Source organism: Stigmatopora argus, chromosome 8 (assembly GCF_051989625.1).
Source record: "Stigmatopora argus isolate UIUO_Sarg chromosome 8, RoL_Sarg_1.0, whole genome shotgun sequence".
Classification (NCBI taxonomy): Eukaryota; Metazoa; Chordata; class Actinopteri; order Syngnathiformes; family Syngnathidae; genus Stigmatopora; species Stigmatopora argus.
The window spans coordinates 2,611,847-2,637,580 of NC_135394.1; the positions used below are offsets into that span (position 1 = coordinate 2,611,847).

Below are 25,734 nucleotides of genomic sequence, written 5' to 3' on the forward strand. Positions count from 1 at the left end.
CCACTACCTGAACCACTGATCCCCAATAGCACCATGGGTATGCTGAAACCTATCCCAAAGGACTTTGGGTGGAAATAGGGTACACCTAAATTGAAACCTCTTGTGTGGAAAATAAATCCTGCAATTACTTTAAATACTGGAGATTGCCATTAGAAGCTAGTTTAAAAAAAGCAATCTCATGTTGCTTTTCAACACAAAAAGAATTCAATTTCACCATCAACATAACCCTGTTTAAAGCCTGATAGAAGAATTAGAATTTTGACTGGTGACAACATTGCTTCTTGATAATTGTAAAGATTATATTAGATATATCTTTAACACCATTGTTCAAGTCGTAAACTCTTCAAGGGGTAGATAAATGAGCCACATTCCTCAACTAAGTGACCTTTTAAAAAACAATGAAAAAACATGTCTGGATAGATTGTCGAATGTAAACTAGTCTGTTCTTTTCCAATATGAATGAAAATAAAGCAGTCATACATAGACAGACAACAGCTATAAAGCACATCTTCCATGTTAGATGTATTGTGCATGCAGCCCATTATCATGTTGTAGAGTGTATGTTTATTTTTTTAGTCATGTCATTATGAGTTCAGTCATCACAATGTGTATATTAAAAAAATGAGTCACATCAAAGTTCACTTTACCAACTCAAAGTTTATTGGACCAATCAGAAGTCTATGATTTCTGCTTTCAATTCTAATTTTTTTAGAAGTACTTGTACAAAGATATCTTCTTCAATCTTCAATCAGCTCCCTAATATTTGGTTAAAAGGCTTCATTGTATGTATCACGTCTCATCATTTTTGCCAACAGCAAATAGAAGATTCATTTGATTCATTCATCTAACATACCGCCCATCCTCAAAAGGGTTGAGGGGGTTGCTGGAGCCTAACTCAACTGTCTTCAGGCGAAAGGCAGACTACAATCTAGACTGGTCAGCCGTAAGGCACACAGAGAGACAGAAAACCACTCACACTGCCACCGAGTGGGAACTAAACCCAGACTGCCCCCACCAAAGTCAGGCGGAAGAACCACTGCATAATTGGGTGGCAGCAAACAGAATATTTTTGCTCATACTTTAGGATTAGATACTATACTACTTTTGCACATTTTGTCAACTTCATGCAAACTTCACTCAGTGAGGACCGACATGTGATTGATTCATTCTGTCTTGTTGATAACATCTGTTGACACTATTTTATAACTCCACGGCAACTTGATTGAACCCGAATTCTATCTTTTCTATTACTAGTAAACGTTAATCTCGGGATGAAAAAATGAAGGAAACATGATAGCAGCATTTTTCATTAAAAATGGGACAGAAAATCCTGCTAGAATGAAGGAGGCCGTGAAGATGATGACAAATAGTGTTCAGGGGGAAGAAAAAAAGTGCAAAATGTAAGACTGTATAATAGGGAAATTTAGGGGAAACTAGTTGAAAAAAGGTGAGAACGCACCATGAATTGAACACTCGATCTCACAACTATAGTAGGATGTGCTGACCACTCTTCCACTGGACTGTCGTCTACATAAATAGTATTTAACCAAATGAAATGGCAAAACAATGAGAAATTAATCATTTGATGCTGACTGCAAAAAAGATTAAGTAGAATGTTTTTGAGGGACTTAATAAGCATATTGGTAATAACCCAAGATGGATCAGCTGAATTTGATGTTAATATCAAGCACATATATTTACTGGGTAAAATGAGTCAGCTAAACAGTTCATTACCACTAATGATAAAACTAAACTGTCCGCTTAATTAGTCCACAGATGATCAAATCTGCCTGCGACGGCGAACAGATTAGTGACCGCCTGTAAGGGATAAAAAGCATGCTTTTTAAGGCCTGTATTATCATGCTCACTGGAGTTGTGATTTGGTAGATCTGCATAATCTGCTGACATCCAGTACAATATTTTACTTACACGTCAAGTAAAAATGATCAGTAATGAGTGAAACTGTAAAATAATAATAATACTGCACACTAGATGGAATATATATATTTATTTTTAACATCAATTATCGTGGCTGCTGGAGCCCAACACGGCAAAAGGTGAACTCCACCCTAGACTGGTCACCAGTCAGTCAATGGGCACACATAGACACAGGCAACCATTCACACTTACAATCACACACCAGGTGAGAATCGATCTCAATATTTATTTGTTTTCTACGGTTTGTTTCTAAATCCGAAATACTGATTATACTTTGATTCTACAGGCAGTCAATGGCGTCTCCAACAAAAGCCCTTATCCCGCCCAGCAGGTGTCAATCAACATTACTACCAACCAAGCTGGTGAGTGCAAAATCATTGTGCGAGTAAACACTAGTGTGTGCGGCCATCTGTGGGTTGTACGTAATCGTACCCAGGGGCAATGTGGATTATTCGAGTGAGGCTTGGCTTGGGGGATAAAGGAAATTGAGCTGCAGCCTTTTAATTCATAAAACATGTTCTCAGCTTGTCATCTCTTTCCCTCTGCCTTCCTTCCTACGTTCCATATTCACTGTTCTGTTCCTGCAGCTTTCATTATGTTAGCCTTTATGCCTCTATATTCTTGTTAGTTCACATTTATACTTTCTTGCCTTGAACCACTGGCTCTGCTTTTCTTTCAGTTTCTGATGGAATACTTTTTACAGACGAAAAAGTCAGCTAAATTACCGGTCGATCAGTACTCTGGCCGACTCCAGTGAAATTTCACAATTTAACACCCACTTCGTGATTCCAACCTTTCTTTTCTCATGGAAAACACTGTAATTATCTCATTAACTTTATCCCAGGCTAGTCATTCTCTTCCAACAAATGATCGATTGCCTTCTTCTGCACCTTTTGAATAGAACTAAAATCTACTGCCAAGATGTCACTCATTCCATGACTGTTTTAGTTGTCACAATTGACTTTCTTTTGTACTTCTGGCAAGGTAGTGGCTTTTCTGAGTATTTAAAAGGAATGTAACCCCAGATATACAAAATGACCCAAAATTTCAGTTTAGCTGTCAAATCATGATGATTCGACAAACTTTTTCGGAGACTGAGAAACAGTCCTCCTGAATCAGTTATTACAGTATAGATTAATGGTGTGCACCTAAAACATTTGCTCGTACTCCCTTCTAATATTTTCACCTTAATCAAATGAGAAAATTAATTTTATTAGTGATTTATGTTTTTTTTTTCTTGCATGTATAACTGTTAAGATGTGTATTACCATTGCTCTTCTCATTCCTTCACTTCTCCGAGTAATGATGAGCAAAATGAGATGAAAACCAACATAAACATTTATGCAGCACAACCATAAATACACAATAGATTTTGGCCAACAGCCACCGGCTTTTAAAAAATGTGTAAAATCTATTACAGCCAGCCATTCTTCTTGCTTTTAGTCATGGTGGGGTAGCACGTTTCATCTTTGGTTATAAATAATCCTACATGCCATTACATCATAAAACGTTTGCATAATTCTCATATGATAGAATGCTTACTGTGTGCACCTGTGTGCGTTTTGAACAGCTCCTTCAGTGGTTCCCATAATGCACCAAGTGAGCTCAACAAGCCGCAGTTTCTCATTGTCGTGGCCGCCTCCTGAACACCCCAATGGTATAATCCTCGACTATGAGATACGATACTATGATCAGGTATATTTGGATGATTAATGTGTTTGTATGCTTTTCCATACTGTTCATTGCCCGCAGTCTGTTAGAGTCAATAAAATGTGCAAACCAAACACAGCCACATCAGTTATCAAGACAGTGGGAGCCGCAGCGTTATTGCTACTTCCTCATCTTCATGCACCGTTTTTGAAACAACTCTTCACTCATCATGTCCAACACATACATTGAACTAAAACATATGTTTTGGTAGATGGATAATGTGATGATAATGGTAGATAACTATTCCGGTTTCCTCCCCCATCCCCAAAAAACATGAAGGTTAGGATGATTGAAAACTCTGAATTGCACCTAGGTAGGATTGTGGGCGTCAATGGTTGTGTGACCTTTGTGAGGATAAGCGGTTTATAAAATCAGTGAATGAATGAACGAACGAACGAAAGAAAAAACGAATGGGTACTATGACATCATGCAAGGTGGCAACAAGGCAATTGAGTAGACATTACGTCCGCCTCACAGTTCTGAGATCGAGGGTTCAAGCCCCAGTGGGTTCTGACCTTCCTCTATTTCGTTTGCCTGTTCTTCTGGTGCCTGTGTGGGTTTTCTACGGGTAGTCCGGTTTCCTCACACATCCCTAAAACATGCATGCTCGGGTTTACATTCATAATGGGATGGTTTCACTGGATTACATTTTTCCAGAACAAGTTCAAATGAACTAAGACTGCCTGGCTTGCTCCCTAAATGTTTGAAAAGCCTAAAGACATGTTGAGCACACACGAGTGCAAATGCCCTCCAAATGCTAACTCCAAACCTAGAAGCAACACCCACAGACATGGTAAGAACGCACAGAGAGTGTGCTAGCCCTCTAGTGGATATCTCAGAGCTACAAGCAACAAAAGAACACAATTATGTTAGGTAATTATTCAGCCCTGAGAAAAATATAAAAACGTGAATCGATGGGATTGCATCCAAAAATATATCTACCCACTGAATCCTGATTCTTAATCCTACCATGAATAATAGAGGAATTGCCATTTTACGAAGAATCATGCTTGCGAGATGATGAAGATAATACATTAATATGTCATTGTACAACTAAACCTACCTGTGTCTGTGCCATATTGCACTATGAAAGTCAAACTTTGGTCCAGCTGCATGCATACCGTGTTCTGTACATTTATATATTTGAAAAAGGGTTCTTCTATGCTTATTTTTAATCCAACATGTCTGTGTCTCACTGCATCAATAACTTACATGCGATCCAAATTACAAACCAGGCTCCAGATTTTAGACTTCCTTCGGTATCTTTGCAAAGAGCCTCCTTCCTAGCTTTCTCAAGATTTGCAGCACGATACATTTTGGTATCTGGCTATAATTAGGATGTGCTGCAAAATGGAAAAAGTGCAAATGTTTAATAATACTCATACAGTTGATTATAAAACAAATGCAATCAATTAATGTGCATTAAATACTCAATTTGTCTCAAAGTAAGTGGGGCTATAGTCCGGTTGCGTTTTAGCCACATCCTGTATTCCACAATAAAGGATCCAATTACAGCTATTAAACGCACAGCTAATATAACCTTCTAAATCCTTAGATCAAAACATTAACAGTTCTTAAGAACACCAAGGTTCCCCTCTCAAAGCTTGCTGGTATTTCGCTTATCTTTTGATGTCTTGATGAGTAATTATGTCTTCTGTTTGAATATTTGAGCATTACAATTTGAAATTGGCTGGGCTGTTTTCCAATCTTTCACTAAAAGGCATATTTTGCGAAACATAATTGGGACTGTGTGGAAAGATACATTTTTGTTCCTTTTGTGTCACCTAGAAATGATTTTTCAACCAAGCGACCAATGAGCTAATTGACTTAGAAAGAAAACATTTCCAGAGTAAGAACTGTGATCAATGTACAGGTCACACAAACACTAAACTTTGATAAGAAGTGAGCTCAATTGGTCCAAGGCCCGCATGTTTGAGACCCTTTAACTGCACACTATAATGTGTGAAAAAGATATAGACCACATTATAATAGAAACATCTCTCAGAAATTGTGTTATCTCTCCTCTTGTAGAGCAACAACATGTTAGTGGTTGGGAAAACATCAGATGAAAAGCTTACACTTTGTCATTTCACTTTGTTTTCCTGTAAGAATAACCCTAAATACATTACTGATGAGGAACTATGTTGCTTTTTTTCCACTTCTTCATTTCCACCTCGTCACCCCTCCTGACTTCCTCATCTGTTGCCCTCACTCTTGCAGATAACGAGGTTTGAATTCCACAAATTTAATATGGCACAGGGTAGTAGGATTTTTCCTTTCTGCTTATCTCTGACTCGCAGACCTTCCCAGATGGGTTGGCCCTCTAACCTCCCCACTGTGGCAGCTGAAAAGCCCCCCAACCGCACACTTTGTTGTCACTTCCAATGTTGTCATTTTTAATTCCTCACAAAAGACACATACATATAAGCAAGCACATGCTTTAATTATCAACGTGTTGTGCATTATTATTTCGGCATTTGAGACCCTTCAATATTGGCTATGTACCCACATGAATAATTTGGATTATTAGGTCAATTATGTTAACTGTAGAGAGAATACTTAAAGATCAACCTGAGAATAAAATGTCGGGAGCAGTAATATATATATATATATATATATATATACTGTATTCCAAATGCAGTTACAGATCAAAGTTTCTTCAACGAGTTTCCCCTAACTTTCCGTAATTTACAGTCTTATATTTTATTATTGTGTTTGTCTCCCTCCTGAACATTATTTGTCATCATCTTCAAGGCCTCCTTCATTCTAAACATCAGAATTTTCTCCCCCATTTTTCATGAAAAATGCTGACATCATGTTTCCTTCATTTTTTTTCACCACCTGATTACCTTTACTAGTAATACAAAGGATAAGATTGTGGTTCAACCAAGTAACCTTGGAGTTATAAAATAGTGCCGACAGTTGTTGTAAACAAGACCAAATGATTCGATCACATGTCGGTCCTCACTGTGTGGAGTTTGCATGTTCTCCCCGGCCTTCTGTGGGTTTTCTCCAGGTACTCCGGTGTCCCCTTGCATCCCAAAAACATGCATGTTATGCTGGTTGAAAACTAAATTGCCTCTAGTTATGAGTTTGAGCGCAAAAGGTTGTCCGTTTCCTTGTGCCCTGCGATTGGCTTGCCACCAATTCAGAGTTTTCACCACATGGTGACCATAGTTAGCTGGGATAGGCTCCAGCCCACCCCATGACCCTTTTGAGGATAAGCGGTTTGAAAAATGAATGGATGACTAATGACCCATAAAGATGTGATTCCCTCACTAGAAATAAACCAAGATGCAGAATACACATCAGGATAAAGTCAGCGCTTCTACTTTCTTATCTTAATGAATTGCTTTGGCTACCGGTCTGTTTGAAATACTTGTCATGGAGCCTAGCTTCCAGAAGAATGTAGCAGAAATAATATGTGCAAAGAGAAGGTGCTGTCATTTGAATCCAAGTTATTAACTACAGCTGTCTGGTGTGCAGGCAAGCGTGGTTCAGGTGTGACTCACAGTTAAGACTCCCATTTCCCAATTTATCTCACTCTGTCTCTGTTCTTTGGAGATATGTCCATACCATAATGTACCCAAAGTGTAACAAAACAAAAAATCACTAGATGCAGGTAATCATAGCTTGTGAATGGAGAAAGATTGTCTGACGGTCATTAGTTTTTCTCTGACATGTTATCCCTCTGTACTTTCCCTACAGTCTCAACCATCATTGTCAAACAGCTCAGCAGTCCAGAGTGAGACACGCAATGTGATTTTGGAAGGGCTGAAGCCAGGCACTGACTATGTGGTTCAGGTGAGAGCCCGTACTGTGGCTGGTTATGGCGCCTACAGCAAACAGATGCTCTTCCAAACACTCACTAATGGTAAGTGTGTGGATGTGCGGCTGAAGTGATGTGGAGGTGTGTGTAGGAGTGGAGGCTGCATGCACATTCAAATGAAGGACAGGTGTAGCTAGATTAGAAAATGTTAGAAATATAATTTTAAAAATGTATACCTGACATTAATATAGGCTTTTGAAACAATATCTACCATGCTCTTTACACTAGAGTCGGTCAGTCAACCAAAATTGTTTTTTTGTATCATTTTATGGGTTTCAACAATTCATCTTTTGACCAATTAATCAACAATATTTGTCTTGTATGATTTTGCAGATGATTTCAAATCAGAGCTAGGACAACAGCTCTCTCTGATTGCAGGCTCCTTAGTCGGTGTGGTGTGTTTTGTCTCTCTGGTAGCCATCGCCATCATTTGTACTAGGTAACAAAAACAAAACTGCTTTTAGACGCAGGTCGTCAGTGTTTTCTGCATGCATAAAATAGTCAGTTTCTCCTCATTAAAGATGCTCGCCTACCCAACGTACTGAAGAGTTATTCACAACTTGTTCAACAATCTTTACATTGTTAGTGTCAATTAAAACCACAGGCAACAATGAATGAACCCCTTACTCCCGTATTTTCATGGTAAATCATCTAAACGGTCATCCAATTTTAACATTGTCTGTTGAAATTCCATGGGTATGGGCTGAAAAGTTAACAGCTACCCATTTTCTATGTTAGTTTATTTCTAACTACGGCTAATTTTGTAAATTCTCCAACTTCAGCTCAAATTCAGGTTTAGGTGTAAAATACATTTAACAAAAATATGAACACAAAACTTTCTTTTTGCTCCCGTTTTATATTAGTAGATTAATTTAAAGACCTTAAATATTTTCCATATACACAAAATAACCATTTCTCTCAAATGCCAGTATTGCTTGCAAATCTGTCTATTTCTGTAATAGTGACTGAGCATTTGTCCTTAGCTGAAATAATCCATTTTAACATTTACATACTGATTAGACAGTATAATTATTGCACAGGTATGCCTTAGACTGGCCACAATAAAACCTGAAATGTTCAGTTGTGTCACATAAAAAATGCCACAGATGTCGCAAGTTTTGAAGGCAAATGGCATGCTGACAGCAGGAGATGTCAACCAGAGGGGTTGCCTTTGTATTGATCGCCCAAAAGCGTTATAGAGAATTTGGCAGTACATCCAACCAGCCGTACAACAGCAGACCATGTGTAACCACACCAGTCAGGTGCTCCCCATTCAGTGTACTCACATCCAAAATTGTTTGAGACCAAATACTTGGTTAGCTGCTGAAACAATCTGTTAATATAACCAAAGAACTTCTGCACAAACTGTCCGAAACCATCTTAGGGGAGCTCATTTGTATGCTTTTCTTAACCTGACTCCAATCTGTCATCATAAGTGAATGCTTGCATTCGATAGCGTCTTAAAGAGGCGTTGTCTTCATGGATGAATCCAGGGATACACTTTTAAGGACAGATGGCAGACAGACAATTTTAAGTAGCTTTTAAGATATACAATGTCCTAGGTACTTTTGATAAGATGACCTTGCAGTAATATGAAGTTGCAAGCACTCAATTGTATGCCAAATATTACAGGGTGTCTGTGTGATGTTCAGTCACTATAATAAACATAATATATAGTATACTGTCTAGTTTGTTTCCTCAGCTGTACCCTCATTTTCAAATCCACAAAAGCCAAGGGTACCGGTTACGTCACCAAATAATGAATTTCAGATAAGCTTTGTACTTTTTCTGTTTTGTCCATTTATTGTAAGATTGCATCAAATTGAGGTGACAAAAGATGACTTTTTAATCTTTGTATTTTTGCATTGTTTTTCCACCTAACTTTGCATTTTCCAAAAATCATCTTTTTTCCCCCTGCAGAAACAGGCAATTAAAAGAGAGTGTTTACGGTGACAAGCTCCAGCAATACAATGCAGGGGGAGGTATGATTCTTTGTTTATATGAAAGACAATAGTAAAACCAAAAATATTTGTAAAACACTCATTTGATAAATGTTAGAAACGAAAGTCAGAAAAAATAATCGAGTCTTCCACTATGCCAGGAAGACTTTGTTCAATGCTTTGCTGTTTCTAACACCAATGAAATTGTATTAGATTTTTTTCACAATTCCATTGACCAAAAGTATTTATTATTTTGATATCCATGGATAAAATAGGCTAAAATTACACACAAAAGGTTATGTAAAATATTTCATTTTAAATTCAAGATCTAAAAATTAGTAACTCAAAGTGACTTTTTGACATTAGAAATCATTAACCGCAAAAACCAGAGTAAATTTTTCTCCAAGCTGGAACCCAGAAAATTACTTCCAATGACTGACACTTCAGTGATATAGTTAATATGGGACTATTTTATAAATTTACTTATTTATTGTCTTTACATTTTATTTCAGGTCCATCAATTAAAAATACAAGACAATTCCCCTGGCTCCCATCCTCCCACCCACCTAAAAATGTTTTAAGCAGACTACTCAAATTCTCAAATCTTAAGGCTGTCTTTATGTCTACTTGTTTCATCAGAATTAGGTCAGAACTCATACAATGCCACTTCAAAAAGGTGTCATGTTTTGTTCTTATTTGTTGTTAGCCATTAGTGGAGGTTTTTAGCTGTGTTTGGAATCTCCGTCCTGTTTTTTTTATTCATTGGAAGGGTACAAACACTTTTGCTTCTGCCGTGTGCAATGTACTTCCTGGGAAACAGGAGACACTTTTGTTATTTCTTGGGCTGCTTCGGTGTAGGGTCTGTTGAATCGGTACAGCGTAAAATTAAATCTTAAAACAATCCTGCAAATCTGGAGTACTAAATGTGTCCAAAAATCTTGGGTTGCCGCTGTAGGCCAAGGCTCTTCCAACAAGATGATGACCCAAAACACAAAGCTAAGACAAAACCATTTAACTATGCTTAAGATTCCTGAAATAGATCTTATCGAATATTATCAGCTGGAAGACAGCGGGTGGATGAAATACTTTTTCAAAGTGCCAAATCTTACTGAGAGTAACAGTTATCATGTGACAGCAATTTATGTCTCAAAATGTTAGAGGAAACACATTATGCATTACTTTAACAAAATAGATCCTAGCATTTTTAAGATATATGTGACATGACCTTCAAAACACTCCAAGCAATTCTAGTTTAGTATTTGTCAACACCTACAGTCTTTCCTATCGTTTCACGTGTAATGTACTTTTTGATTATGAAGTTGTGCTTATGCTTTCTCTTTTATCAGAGGTAACTCTGAGAACAGATATGTTTACTGGTCCTACCCCGACGGTGACCTTCCCCACTCTCTCTGATGGTCACAGTTCAACAGGAGTCAAGATATACATTGACCCTTTCACCTATGAAGACCCCAATGAGGCTGTTCGAGAATTTGCTAAGGAAATTGACCCATCATGTGTCAAGATGGAAGAGGTACTTGGCTCAGGTAAGCATTTATTAGTAACAAAATTCATTCATTCATTCATTCATTCATTCATCGCTGTGGTGGTGGCCCAACTTTTCTTTAGATTGCGGTTGCTGGGGCATACACTACTCTTACTATACTGATGGTTGTTCTGATATTATCTTCTTGACTTCTGAAACAATCAGATTTTTCTCAAGATACTTGCCTACACCGATCCGATTCCCATATTTTAGACCAATAAATATAATGCAAAATATTTGGTAATTAGTAAAAGATAAATCAATGTTTGTTTGCTTGGTTTATGATATTACAGGATGTTATGTTACTGCCGTTAGTTTATAAAAGGAGTACCCCCACTCAGTGGACATATTTGCCTAGTGTTTCGATTTACAGGTGCCAAAAAGCACAATAGTATTGAAAATCTCCACAATACATCGGACCCGATCTTGTGACCAAATCCGATACTTTACGTTTCTCCAAAAAGTGCCGCATCGGGCGCAGATACCAAGACTGAATATTGGATCGGTTGTTTCTCCTTTTTTTGCAGCTTATTTATAATTGGCATTACTGATTACATAGTCCTTATTTTACAGATCTATCGTACATTTTCCCCACCATTTTCGAAAATAAAAAAATTTGGTGCTTTTTCCATGAGACAGCTTGTCACTTAAAATAGGAGATTTGACTAGACTAACTTAATTCATTTTGTATATCAGTGTGCGTGAGGCCAAAATAAGCCAATTATTTTGTGTGCTTTGAAGTTGACAAAGGTTTGTTCATTTATGCTGAGACATACACAGAAATATAACAAGTTATGTCAATGCAGCTATCACAATATAAAATTGCGTTTGATGTGCAGCACAGAATTGTACTTTTAAATTTTAGCTGTCACAAGCACAATGTGAAACTTAAACAAATGGAACTAGCAACTAGGATACCAAAATTATATTCCTCTTGTCCTGCTGTGTTAAATTATGAACAATAAGAAATAAAGTAATAAAGATTACTGTTAACATGCCAAAACTATCCTAAGGGATATTTTTCATTTGCAGCCCCTAGACAAAAGCAACTTTATTTGTCTTCCTAAAATGAAAATGTTAAATTATTATCACAAACATGGTATGATTGAATGAAAAGATATTATAGTATGTTACATCATTTTAAAAGAGGCACACTCTCACATATTGTCATTCTTCATCTACATGTTTCATGCGGACCGGACGTACAGTTGTGTTGTTCCACCCCACACAGACAAAATAATCATTGAAACCAAATGTACTTCTTGTTTATGCTGAGTGTTGAGACAACCACAGCACGAAACATCACTATATGATCCAAAGTACCTTCGTAGCCATGACTCATTGACAACTCCTTGTCCTGTCTCCCGGCAACCTCAGATGTCAGGTCATGCACCCTGCAGGCTCTGGTCTTTTAATGTGACAAGTTGTCCGAAACTTGGTGACATCTTGACACAACGTCGTGTAATCTGACACAGCGATTGTCAGGAATGGGCAAAACATTTGTGTGGTCTGGGGCCGGCACAACTAACTGTGGACAGTAGGCGGGATACACCTTGAATTGGTTGCCAGCCAATCGCAGGGCACAAGATGAAGAACAACCAGTAACGGATACAGTCATACACAGGGATGATTTGGAGTGTTTAGTAACCCTACTTTTTGTGATATGGAGAGGATCCAAACTCAACACGAGCCTAGGATTGATCACAGAACTGTGATTTAGGCACAAAAATGTAACGCTTTAAGGCAACTTTATTTCTTTTTTTTCATGACAATTTTCAAGTTAAATTTTTGCGTGAGAAATATAGGGTGTGGCATAGGGCATATGACCGATTCTAAGTGTGCAAAAGTTGCAAATCTCGCAATGCACAAACTGAAGGAAAATGATGATCATTAAGCATATTATGAACCACAATACAGAGAGGATGTACCAAGGTCAGCTGGGCTATTCTCGAGCCCAATCATTAATTTTGTTGTTTTAATTTCTCTTGGGATGAGGTTTTCGTTACCTCAGCCGCATGTCAGTGCAACATAAAATGAGATGGTTGTGTTTGTATGATTTGACAGGAGAAATACTTCTCCGTATTTTCTGAATCTCTTTTAAACATTCCTGTATTCAAAGAGCCTTTAAAAACATTCCACATTGTTTTAATTTATGTGATATGCTAAAATAAGAAAAGCAGGACAGGAAAAGATGAACAAGTTATCAGTTGTAGGCGAAAGATGGGGGAACATAATACAACCCCGAGGACATAAAATGATCCTTTATGACACACTCTCTTTCCTCTTGATAAAACGGTTTCACTTTGACCTAATAATCTCCACTCCATCTATAGCAAACACCTCTGTGTGTTTCATTTCGTCTTTCCAGAGTCCATATATATTTTCTTTTTAATCCAAGCTTTCTGGTAAAATATGCCCCCATGTATATCCCTCATCTTTCCTTCTTCCCATTCTTTTCTCTACACAATTTACAGCAGACTTATAGGGGTGACAGTGCTTTTTAATGAGCATTGAGAGGGGATGCCCTGATCGCATTGTGACAGCTTGTCATCCAATTCACATAATTCATTCATACATTCATTTTCTGAACTGCTTATCCTCACAAGGGTCAGGTGCTGGAGCCTATCCCAGCTGACTTTGGGCATCAGGCGGGGGATACCCTGAATTGGTGGAAAGCCAATCGCAGGACATGAGGAGACGGACAACCACTCGCGCTCACACTCATAGCTAGGGGCAATTTAGAGTATTCAACCAGCCTGCTCTGCATGTTTTTGGAATGTGGGAGAAAACCGGAGTACCCGGAGAAAACCCACGTAAGCCCGGGGAGAACATGCAAATTCTACACAGGACCTGGGATCGAACTGTGAGGCTAACCAGCAACCTTTACAACGATGCAGTACGGAAGATGAATGAATGAATTAAAAAATGTCTTTATTTCTCTTTCCTGGGGTCCAAAAATTAAGTTCATTTTGAATACAAGATAGAGATGTTTAATTACTTCCTCTTGTGTGAGCCTGCTAATTTGCAGTAAACTTAAACTTCATAAGAAATTGGGTTTGAAAATCCATTGTTGACCTTTACAACTATTTACAAATTTCACATTCATTTTCGAATTGCCACCTTTGGATTCATACCCAATTATAAAATGTTGAGAATTTACCCACAATCCTTGTTGGAATAAGCTATACAGAAAATAAAAAAATAAATCAGTTGTAAATTTCAATTCAATTTAAGTCATATTTTTGCTGCTAAAATTCACCATGAACCATACATACCCTGACCTCAAACTGGAATCATAAGAAAGGTAAAAAACCTGACTTTAAAATAAAATCCTTACGGAATAGTTAAATCAACTTCAGTGCTGTTGTAAGATGCAGTCCCCCTAGCCTGGAACAGTGTTTCAGCTATGGAGTGATAGATTCTTTGAAAATTGACAGCATTGACATGTTGTCCCCAGATATCAACTCAAGTAAGAGATTATTTTTCCAAAACATTCACAAAAACAATAAACATCTGTGTTTGCCCATGTTCATTCCCATGAGCAATTGCTTCTAGTTTTATTCAGATTAGCATAGTAATGTTTCTTTTTTTCCTACAATACAAATCAGAAATGATGCAAAATCTTGTCATTGTGGGCTATGCCCATCAATTTGAATAATGACTCTTTAGAGTCACTTGGACTTTAGGAAATGTGACTATGGTCAATTTGGTTTGTTTAGTGTTCTGGTCTAGACCAAGATCAGAAAACTATGCATGGTTCTGCTTCACCTTGCATTCACATTGTTATCTATACATCTTACCAAAAGTTACCAGTTAAAGAACCTAGATACTTGTAAAATCGTGAAGTCATAGATTTTGACCCATGCAGTCTAAATATTTAAGCTAAACTGACCTGAGCCACGCCACTGTGTGATTAGATGAGATCTATCTTTTTCAAATGTAAAGAGTTTACTTTAAGTGAAACAATCATTCGGCATTAAGTACTTATACACTACTAGTACAAAAAGATGACATTATAGTACACATCCAAACATCCCTTGGGTAGACAGTATGTGATCGAGCAAAGAAAAGTCACACTCCAGATTTTAGCTACAATCCAAAAGCACAGCGTAGGATCCTCATAAATAGAAAGAAACCAACAATGTAAGCTGTATTCCATTGCATGAAAAAGGTTTGGATGGTCCACTTGAGCAGATTCATGGTTTCTCTTACAGGTGAGTTTGGGGAAGTGTACAAAGGTCGCCTGAAGCCTTTGGGGAAAAGAGAATTTCCGGTTGCCATTAAGACACTAAAGGTGGGCTACTCTGAGAGGCAGCGGCGGGACTTTCTGTCTGAGGCCTCAATCATGGGCCAGTTTGACCAACCAAACATCATTAGATTGGAAGGAGTGGTTACCAAGAGCAGGCCTACAATGATCATCACAGAATTCATGGAGAATGGAGCTCTTGACTCATTTCTCAGGGTAAGTACCTTTATATTCTTATTTAGCTTTTGGTAAAAGCACCCGTTAAAGTGATTACATAAATACTTTGTCAGGTCATAGGTATGTACGTCCATACATACATACATGCATATATGTCCTTAATGTACCGTATTTTCTCGCATATTAGCCACCTTTCAGCCGTACCCTTAAAATGGCCTTAAAATTGTTGAATTTTACAATTTCTCTCATATAAGACGCCCCTGATTCACAATTTTCACTTCCATTATCATGGTTTTTATTGGGAGTACAAATGTGTTACTTTGAAGGGAAAGTCTTAAGAAAAATCATCGCACGTGGTATTTCTGAGATACTGTATGAATCGAAAGGATCGTCTGCTGGATTGCACGTTCCTGAAGGGTGTTGCCTGCACGTAGACAAATTCAAAAAGAAAGTCACGTGAGCAGTACAACCAGGAAATGTGTCCGTAGCGGTCTAGTTTGTCATCTCCAGGTAAAATGGCGGCGCCCTGAGCGAGCAATGACAGGTATGACTGTGAGCGTGAATGGTTGTCCGTTTCCTCGTGCACTGAATTGGTTGCCAGCCAATTATATCTATATATATATATATATATATATATATATATATATATATATATATATATATGTATGTATGTATGTATATATATATATATATGTATGTATATATATATATATATATATATATATATATATATATATATGTATATGTATGTATGTATGTAAATGTCTAGGTGTGTGCCTGAACTAGCCCTTGGGTAAAAATATTGTCGCAAATCAATGGGTTGGGTTATAAAAAAAATTCTGGATGAAATAATAAAGAGATGAAAGGCACAAAGAAATACATTCCCCTTGACAAGCAGATGGGCACAGGCAACGGCTCAGCAAAGACAAAAAGGAAAAACCACCTCTTTTTCCCTTTCCCCCTTCTACCTTTTGTCTTGTGAACCTTTCTCTCTGTCCTGGCAGCACGCCATCTGTCTGTTAGACCTTCCGTATGAGCCCCTTTCTATGCATTGCTAAAAACAGAGGCAAACTTTTTGATGTTCATTTTGACCTGTTTTGACTCTTGCTGTCATACGCACAGTCTTGGGTTCGGAGACTCACTCCAACGCATACACACGAAACTACACAATGAGATCACTGGTGGTGTGGTCATATGATCATTTACTCATGTACTCAGAGCTGCCAACCTCCGTCGACCCCATTTCAGGAGTACCCTTGTCCCATTTCCCGAGTTTTTCTGGAGTGAATACGATTCACGCAAAATCAACATAGATAAATAAAGAAAATAGCGTAGGACGATTTAAATCTGTTATAATCATGTTTTTTACATTAATTGAAATATTGTGTTTTTGCAAACTATTGAAAAAGTACAGCATAATGAAAATAAGTTTATCTTTGTGTTTGGGTCCTTCTATGTGCGTTTTACAGTCAGTAATTCCACCACGTGTCACGCTGAAGTCGAACATGCATGTTGTGCGGAAGTAGGATGCAGAAGCCGTAGTGATGGTGTGAATTTCACGGCATTTAAATTGGAAATCTGGTACTTTTTCAAAATGGTTGCTTAAAAAAAATTAAGTGACATTTTTTTTTTTTTCTGGATTTTATGGGGGTTGTCCGGAGTTTGCGTTACATGTCCGGGTAAACTCCGTAAATTCCGGAGGAATTAGCGGCTTTATTACTGTACTCTAATGCGGTGGTTCTTAACCTGGATTTGATCGAACCTGGGGGTTCGGTGAGTCGGTCTCAGGGGTTCGGTGGAGCCTCTGCCCTGTAAGTCAAGACAGAACGACTCATCATGTCTGTACACGATAACATGCCCCTCTTAACCATCACTGGCTGCAGATGATCACGTGACATTGCTTGGCCAATCAGTGCTGCGGGGAATTTATATATCTTGAATTTTGAGGAAAAAAAGACATTTTATTTTGCACTAAAGTAGGGTTCGGTGAATGCGCATATGAAACTGGTGAGGTTCGGCATGCTCCAACAAAGTTAAGAACCACTGCTCTAATGTGTGTTCGCATGTTCTTGCTTGCATATGTATGCATGTGTAAAGACAGAGGATTAAGGATGCAGCATCGCGTGCACATTAAATTGGAAGACCAACACAAACATACATAATATGGAATATATTGCTACCATCACTTTGTAGTCCATCAAAACTGAAGTTAGGCACTATGTTTCCTAGATAAAAATCCTAGATTTTCTAAATCCTGCAGTAACATACTGCAGGAAAAAAAAATATTGCAGACAGTCTGTTACACTGAATAGAGAAAATAAATGAGAAAGATAGGTTAGGATTATTTTGTTTCTTATTCTTCAGACGAGGGCGGCTTGAGTGGTTAGCACTTCGGCCTCCCAAGCCTGGGGTCCTGGGTTCAAGTCCAGGTCGGTCCACCTGTGTGGAGTTTCTATTTTCTGACCTTTGTGAGTTTTCTCCGGGTACTCCGGTTTCCTCCCATATTCCAAAGACATGCATTATAGGCTGATTGGACACTCTAAATTGCCCCTAGCTATGAGTGTGTGAGTGAATGGTTGTCTGTCTCCTCATGCCCTGCGATCGGCTGGCAACTGATTCAGGATGTCGGTTGAAATAGGCTCCAGCATCCCCCGCGACCCAAATGAGGATAAAGCTGGTCAGAAAATGAATGAATTCTACAGACGTCCAGTTTGTGATAACAGTTCACAATAGAATACGTCTGAAGAGCAAGTGGAAGGAAGGCTGGTTAGCCCAATGCCTCACAGTTATGCGATCAAGGGTTCTAACCCAGGCTCCAGCTATCCTATATAGAGTTGTCATGTTCTACCTGGTTGGGGTTTCTCTGGGTACTCCAGATTGTTGTTGTTATATATTTACGTGAATGGTAGTTTTTCTGGTTATCTCATCTCATCTCATCTTCTGCCCAATTTTTGTCTTATCGCCCAGGTCTAATATAGATCAATATTTGTTAATCACTGTATAACTTCCCTTTAGCATAGCTCCATCTAGTTGATGTATGAAACAACTCCCAACCACTACTAACTACTAGTATTACTACTACTCCAGCTTCATCTAGTGGATGAATAACATAATACCCTACCACCACTACTACAGCGTCTTATAATCCGGTGCGCTTTATATAAGAACCAAATTTTAAGATAGGCCATTCATTGAAAGCGCACTTTATAATCAGGTGTACCATATAGATAAAATACAATAAAATATCGTGTAAAATACGATAATTAAAGTTTGTTAGGGAGACTGACTTTGTGTGCATTCTGTATACAATTATATTACATTAAATGAGGCTTCTTTAAAACATGGGTACGTTTTCCATCACTGCGTATTATTACAAGTCATTCATTGATTATTTTTGTACCCAGAGCGCTCAAATGCATTTGTTAAACATTATACGTTCCATACTGTAAAAACGTTCTTTGGTGGAATCTCTGAAATGTGTCAGAACAAAATATGCATAACTAAAAAATACTCTTTTCGTGCTTCGTGTTCTTGCAGCAAAATGATGGGCAGTTTCCAGTGATCCAGCTAGTTGGTATGCTAAGAGGCATCGCATCTGGAATGAGGTATACACACAAACACTCAGTTCTGCAGTAGAGAAATTTATACATTATTAATATGGAAAATGCTGTTTTGCTGTTTTAAAATGTTTCTGTTATTTCAAATTAGAGTTCTATGTAATCAAAGCAATTATCTTGTTTACATGGTCATCGCAGATACATTCTTGAGTTTTTTAGTGCTCAGACACACATCAGCACCGAAGTGGTGTGGATCTACAAAAAAAAACCACAATCATAATTTTCACTGCACTGTAGATCATTCACATAAACACACACAATGCCTGCTAGGATAAAAATCCAATATGTACATGTTATCAAGCAATAAACCATATTTCAGGCAAAGACAAGGCAGAAACACAAATTTCATAACGCAAGTAGTGGTACAAGTAGCTGGCATGAGATAATACATGTTGACATCCAGTAACTGATCATGTTTGTTGCAGGTACCTGGCAGAGATGAGTTACGTTCATAGAGATCTAGCTGCTCGAAACATCCTGGTTAACAGTAACTTGGTATGTAAGGTGTCGGACTTTGGCTTATCTCGTTACCTGGAGGAGGATACTTCTGATCCCACTTACACCAGCTCACTGGTGAGCACAACAAATACCTACACACAGGATACATTCATGACTGAACAATGAGTTTTTTGTTGCCCGCCATCCTTAAAATGTCACTGAACTTCATGTAGTCATTTTTTTATATCTGATAATAAGAAACTGTCAAAACAACGGTGACTGTGAAAGTGTGATGACAGTCAGGTGACTATTTTATAGCTGAATGAGGGTTGTTCATTATGATCATTTTTGACATGCTAAATAAAATAGGTTGTGGTTGCTTCAGGTAGCAACCATTATTTAGCCATATTGTATAAGTATACAATTTTGCCAGTATGGGTAAGAATATTTTTCCAAAGACCAAGCTGTAAAATCATTAGTACATTTATGTTAGATCAATTATGAAACTATCTATGAATAATAACAAAATACCTAGTATCTGATATGCAAAATTTAAACGAGATATTTTCGGTTCCTCCTATTTAAGGGACACCAAAATATTGGTGGCCTTTCAGATAGGGAACAGGAGGGACGATAAGTTGAACATAAGTATAATTGTTTTGAATACAGGTAGCACATTTAGTTCCAAAAGATGATTAACTGTTAAAGTCATGTTATTTATGTTTATTTAGTTGATGTTCCAGAACAGAAAATTCCAGAAATATTGATAAAGGAAAATTTTACAAATAAACTCAGTTTCTGAACTATTGATTACCATACCAAAACAAACTGAAACCATTTTTACACAGAACACTTACAATCCATGAAAAAAGTGTTGCATTTTGTTTATTATCATCACAAGTTAAAAGCATAAAGGTATAAAGGGGACATCAAACTAGTAAATATTTATTATTTTGCGAGGAAACTATGACTGTTATTTGTTTATTTCACTTTTTAATGTACAATATTAGTGATGTGAAACTATAAACACAAATTGAGGTTGAGCCCTCGTTTGCCCCAAATAAATTGTGCCCTGTGCAGTCCCCCGGTTTGCCCATTGCCATGCGTTTGACACTAAATTGACACATTAATAGCAAGAACATGAAATTTACATTACAAGATTAAGTGTAATTAAAATAATTAAATAACAAATAATAGTAAATAGTAAATAATATAAATAATATTAGTACATACTGTATAGTGTCATCTCTTTAAACTAGTCACGCTGGTAACACTTGAAATCTTCCCGTAAATTAGGATGTGAGGTAGCTGAAAGATTGTTATAAGATTGTGCATTCAGAATTATAATATTTTGGTATTTGTTACTGGCTTTCTCTTAAAACTTGAAATTTAAGGCCCATAACTCATTTTTCATGTCATTTTTTGTCCAGGAGTAGTGGGCAGGTAAGCGGTCTAGTCAGAATATCACGGCAAAGAGCTCCCGCCAATTAAAATGATTGCATTCTTTTTAGTGCTAATTGTAATTTAATTATTTCTTTTAATGGGTACCTTGCCAGTTTGTCAACATATTTCTTTACATTTAAAATGTGATGGTGGATACAATGGAAACTTGTATCCTTAGCTCATTTTTGTCTGTAGGTGTTATCATTACTGTCTAGTCTATCGCCTTTGTCATCATTAATCTATACTTTTGTCTCTCTGTCAGGGTGGAAAAATCCCAGTACGGTGGACAGCCCCAGAAGCAATCGCCTATAGGAAGTTCACATCAGCCTCAGATGTTTGGAGCTATGGGATTGTCACCTGGGAGGTGATGTCATATGGAGAAAGGCCTTACTGGGATATGAGTAATCAAGATGTAAGTACGTAACATGCAAGCCTGTAAACATTAGAAAGAACCATGATTATGTTTTCTCACTTCTAGTTGGTGACTTCACATCACACTTGATCTGCACTCAAGATGTGTGTTGGCTTGTGAGTGTGTGTTTGTGTTTTCCTTTGCTGTCCCTCACAGCACGGCGCCTGCATGTCTGGTAAACACACAAACTAGGACATCAATTTAAACGACACATAACTTTTAACAGAAGGCACCAGAACATTGCTTTCCAGCTGTGATTGCCATCTAGTGTCTTTTTTTTTTCCTATTTCACTGTTTGGATAAATTGTTAAAGTTTGTCAAACTTTTTTTTGATAGAGAGGATAAGCTGAAATGATAAAAAGGAAATCTTACTAATCACCTACAACATTTCAACAATATTTTGATGATGAAAATATATCCCAAAACATGGCACATTACTGCATATATTAGTTGCCCAAGTTACCTCTCACGTGTTATTAAGCTGAGTTGTTAGCACGTTGGCCTCACAGTTCTGGAGTCATGGCTTTGATCCCAGGTCTGTCCTCACTACGTGAAGTTTGCATGTTCTGCCTGGGCTTGCGTGGTTTTTCTCCAGGTACTCCGGTTTCCATTTACATTCCAAAAACATGCATGGTAGGCTGGTTGAACACTCTCAATTGCCCCTATTTATGACTGTGTGCATGAATGATTGTAAGTTTCCTTGTGCCCGGTAATTGGCTGGCAACCAATTTAGGTTGTCCGGTGCCTGGTGCCCATAGTTAGCTGGGATGGGCTTCAGCACCCCCCGTGACCCTTGTGAGGATAAGGGGTATAAAAATACAAAAATTGGATGGATGAAAAATTAATGGAAAAGGAAGGAAAACAATGATTGTCTTTGTTCATTGCTGATTCTTCCCCAAAGTAACAGCACCGAGTTTGTTTTCATTTTTCAGTAATTCTTCTTTTGGGCACCATCTTTTTGTGTTTTATGATGTTTTATCACACCACAGTTATGCTGCTATATAGGGCATATTGTTGTTATGCATTATTGCGTATTTTATGTTTTTGATCATTTCAAATGTATGCCTTATAATAACTTTTTGGCATTTTATGTAAAACCGATCTCGTTTTACCCGTTTCGGCTCTAATACGGATCGTCTCGGTCACTGGTAGCAGAAGAAAACATCATTGCTGACTGCTAATAGTATTGTCATGCTTTAAACATGATACGCATTCTCTCCCGACCACCTTTTCACAATATAAATATAGCGCGTCAGAAAGCCGTCCACTTTGGAGAAAATTTTAGACCTGTATGTGCACCATATGTGAGTAATTGTGTGTACGTTTTTTATTGCTAAATAAGGGGAATTCCAATTATTTATAAGAGCAGCAATTAGCCAAGGTTGACAGGTATGTTATTGACTTGAGAAATATAGTCACTGTAGAGTTGAGTATAGTATTGTATTTTTATACTATATCCACATTTATGGTATTTACAAGACAAAGAGTCATTTTGAGATAAACTGTATATCATCTTATCGTCCAGCACTAACAACAACCAAGCAAACTCACCTCTTCCAGCTACCTAGGGGTACTTTAGGCAGCCAACCCAGTCCAGACGTGACAGAGAAAGGATAACGATAGAGGCGTTTTATATAATTGCAAAGGCACTGTATAATGATGAGGAAAGGATGTGGTAGCACTGCTGCTAATGAGGGTCTGGTGGGTTATTAAGTATGCATGAAGCTCATGCATAGCTGCACTACTCACATACAGCCTGGAAGCCACTCATACAGTATATCCAGCTCACACACTCCAAAGTATTAAAACAAAAACGAAAGTTTCAAATTGAAATTGTCAGTGGGGATATCGCAGGTATGTGCTATATTCGACATGAATTAATCATGAATCCGAAGACTTGTGATGTCTCAATACACCTGCACCTAAACCTTGACAGAAATTCTTAGATTTTTATTGTCAGCTCAAAGCATTAAAAAATCTGTCAGGGTCAAGTAGAGTTTATACCGCTCGCAAATACCCGCTGCAGCATTTTCAGTCAGAGCAGCGTGTCATTCCCTCAGCGTGCCATGCAGGGTTCTTCCAAGTACATTGACACCAGCTTACAACTTAACATTGAAGTGGAAAGAAAAAAAGACATGAAGTATGATTTCAAGCCTTTTCACTTCTGAATTTTAAAGGCATGGAATGTAACGCTACGCTGAAATGCAAATGCTCTCAAAGAGGCTCAACTGAGAGGCAAAGTAGGCGGAGATGAAACATGGTTTTCCAGGTCAAGGATGTTTCAAAAATGAGACTACATTCCAAAATCATATATTTTTGCAGATGCTTGGTATTGTATTCAAAAGCATCTACCTTTAATGAAATCAAAGGGTCATACTTAATGTCAAAGATGGCAGCATGGTGCCATTGCTGCTTATAGATAAATATCCTTATCTCCTTTGGTATTGCAAATCGTGCTGGCATGAAGTTCTAGTAGGGAAAATGTATTATATCAAGACTCTACCTGACTGGATAACAATCGAGTTTGCTCAACTCCTTTCATCCAAAGACATCTGTTGCACACTCCAGCTCACCCATGATGACAAACACTATAGAAAATGCCTAAATTGATTTTCAAAGCATCATATTGATTACAATTTAGTGACAATTTACTCACACACATAACCACAAACTCAAGCAAGAATTCCAGAGACCAACAAGTATCTTATAATAGGGATCCGCAAGAGTTAAAATTTTAGTTTTATCATTTTTCCTTGGAGTATTTGTGTTATCGTAACACTGTGTGAGTTAATGTCCCCTCCTTTGGATTGCAATGAGTCCTGGTGCTGGGGTTGAGTAAAACGGTCAAGTGTTAAAAATAAGTCAATCAAAGTGAATCCAACTTTAACTCTTTGACTAAGAGCTCCCTGAGCCTTGTTTACACCCAGTGCATCAACGAGATGATCCATTCTTTTGGAAACAGCTCATCCATCAAAATTGCTTTCTAAGCGCTAGCATGCACTTTGTATATATATATAAATATATATATATATATATATATATATATATATATATATATATATATATATATATATATATATATATATATATATATATATATATACACACACACAAAGTGCATGCTGGCGCTTAGAAAGCAATATATATATATATATATATATATAAATGTATTTTTTAATTGGAAGAAGGCACAGTGTTTTGTGATGCATTGCTTTTGGAAGTGAACATGTTCTGGCAGTAACCAAATAAATACATTGAGAATCTAACAATCGTTTGATAAGCAGCTGACAAACAGCAGTTGAGGAACTCCTCTACATTGTACGTACCAGAATGTGAAATTTAAATGTGTTTACATCACAAGAATTTGGCTGTTATTTGTAGTTCCTTTTTTCTAAGTTTTCTTTTTCCTCAAATATTACCATGATATTTTTTCACTGAGGGAAGATTTAACATTTAAATAGAAGTAGACATATTGTATATTGTATATTTGTTGCTCGATCTTTAATACTACCCATAAACCCTTTAAAAATGATAACACTACCATTTTTTTATGAACTGTGTATGCAAACAAATAGAAAATATATACCATCTTTTGAATTATTTGTTAAGAAAATGAAATGAATAAGAAATGCAAGGATATTTTCATTTGCAGACATCTTGGGACATTTTTTCCCATTGATGCTTCTTGTAAGCTGAACATTTTGTATGTAGAAGCATTCATAATTGGAGGAACCACTGTATTTTATTTTCCCCCTTAACACACACCAACGTGGTAGCCGCAATTTAACTACTTTAAAAGGTACTGCTCTATGCTGCACGTCAAATGAGAAGATGGAAAATTCTGCCTCACAGTTTTGAGAACATGGGCTCCTGGGCTCTGGGCTTGCTATGTGGAGTTTGCATGTTCTCTTTGAACCTCTCTGGGTGGTCCTATTTCCTCCTATATTGCCACAAACTGAACAAACACAAACATGACTGGTGGCCTGATCAAACGCTCAAAAAAATGTCCCTTGAGTTTGAGCGTGAACGTATGTTTGTCTCATTGTGCTCTGTGATTGGCTGGCAATCATCTTAGTGTGTACCCCGCTACCTGCTTATTGTTGGCTGGGATAGACTCCAGCGCCTCTAGGATACTTGTGAGGATGAACAGTACAATTGACGAATGAATTACATCCCTATTTTCTAGGTGATAAATGCCATTGAGCAGAACTTCCGGCTGCCAGCGCCCATGGACTGTCCAACTGTTCTCCATCAACTGATGTTGCACTGCTGGCAAAAAGACAGGAACGCTCGACCCAAGTTCCCCGATGTTGTCAACATGTTGGATAAAATGATCCGAAATCCTGCATCGCTCAAAGCCGGCACCAACAATGTTGCGCTAGGGTGAGAAGAAATTAAAATGGAAGTATGACACATTTCCTATTGCTTTCAAATTGTCTTT

General features: G+C 37.7%; 1 protein-coding gene across 3 annotated transcripts in view; it reads left to right on the forward strand.

The window, feature by feature from the left end:
• The window catches only part of LOC144078605 (ephrin type-B receptor 1-like), a 60,325-nt gene that overhangs the window by 32,048 nt on the left and 2,543 nt on the right, over positions 1-25,734 (forward strand). For 2 of the 3 annotated variants that reach the window (XM_077606816.1, XM_077606817.1), the window contains 11 exons: positions 2,225-2,300; positions 3,509-3,633; positions 7,357-7,522; positions 7,811-7,916; positions 9,398-9,459; positions 10,764-10,961; positions 15,175-15,422; positions 18,921-18,988; positions 19,426-19,573; positions 21,144-21,293; positions 25,480-25,676. In XM_077606816.1, coding sequence (XP_077462942.1) covers positions 2,225-2,300; positions 3,509-3,633; positions 7,357-7,522; positions 7,811-7,916; positions 9,398-9,459; positions 10,764-10,961; positions 15,175-15,422; positions 18,921-18,988; positions 19,426-19,573; positions 21,144-21,293; positions 25,480-25,676 — 1,544 coding nt within the window. Of the gene's footprint in view, positions 1-2,224; positions 2,301-3,508; positions 3,634-7,356; positions 7,523-7,810; positions 7,917-9,397; positions 9,460-10,763; positions 10,962-15,174; positions 15,423-18,920; positions 18,989-19,425; positions 19,574-21,143; positions 21,294-21,359; positions 21,469-25,479; positions 25,677-25,734 lie in introns of those variants that run through there. The other variant, XR_013301259.1, reaches the window with a different exon arrangement.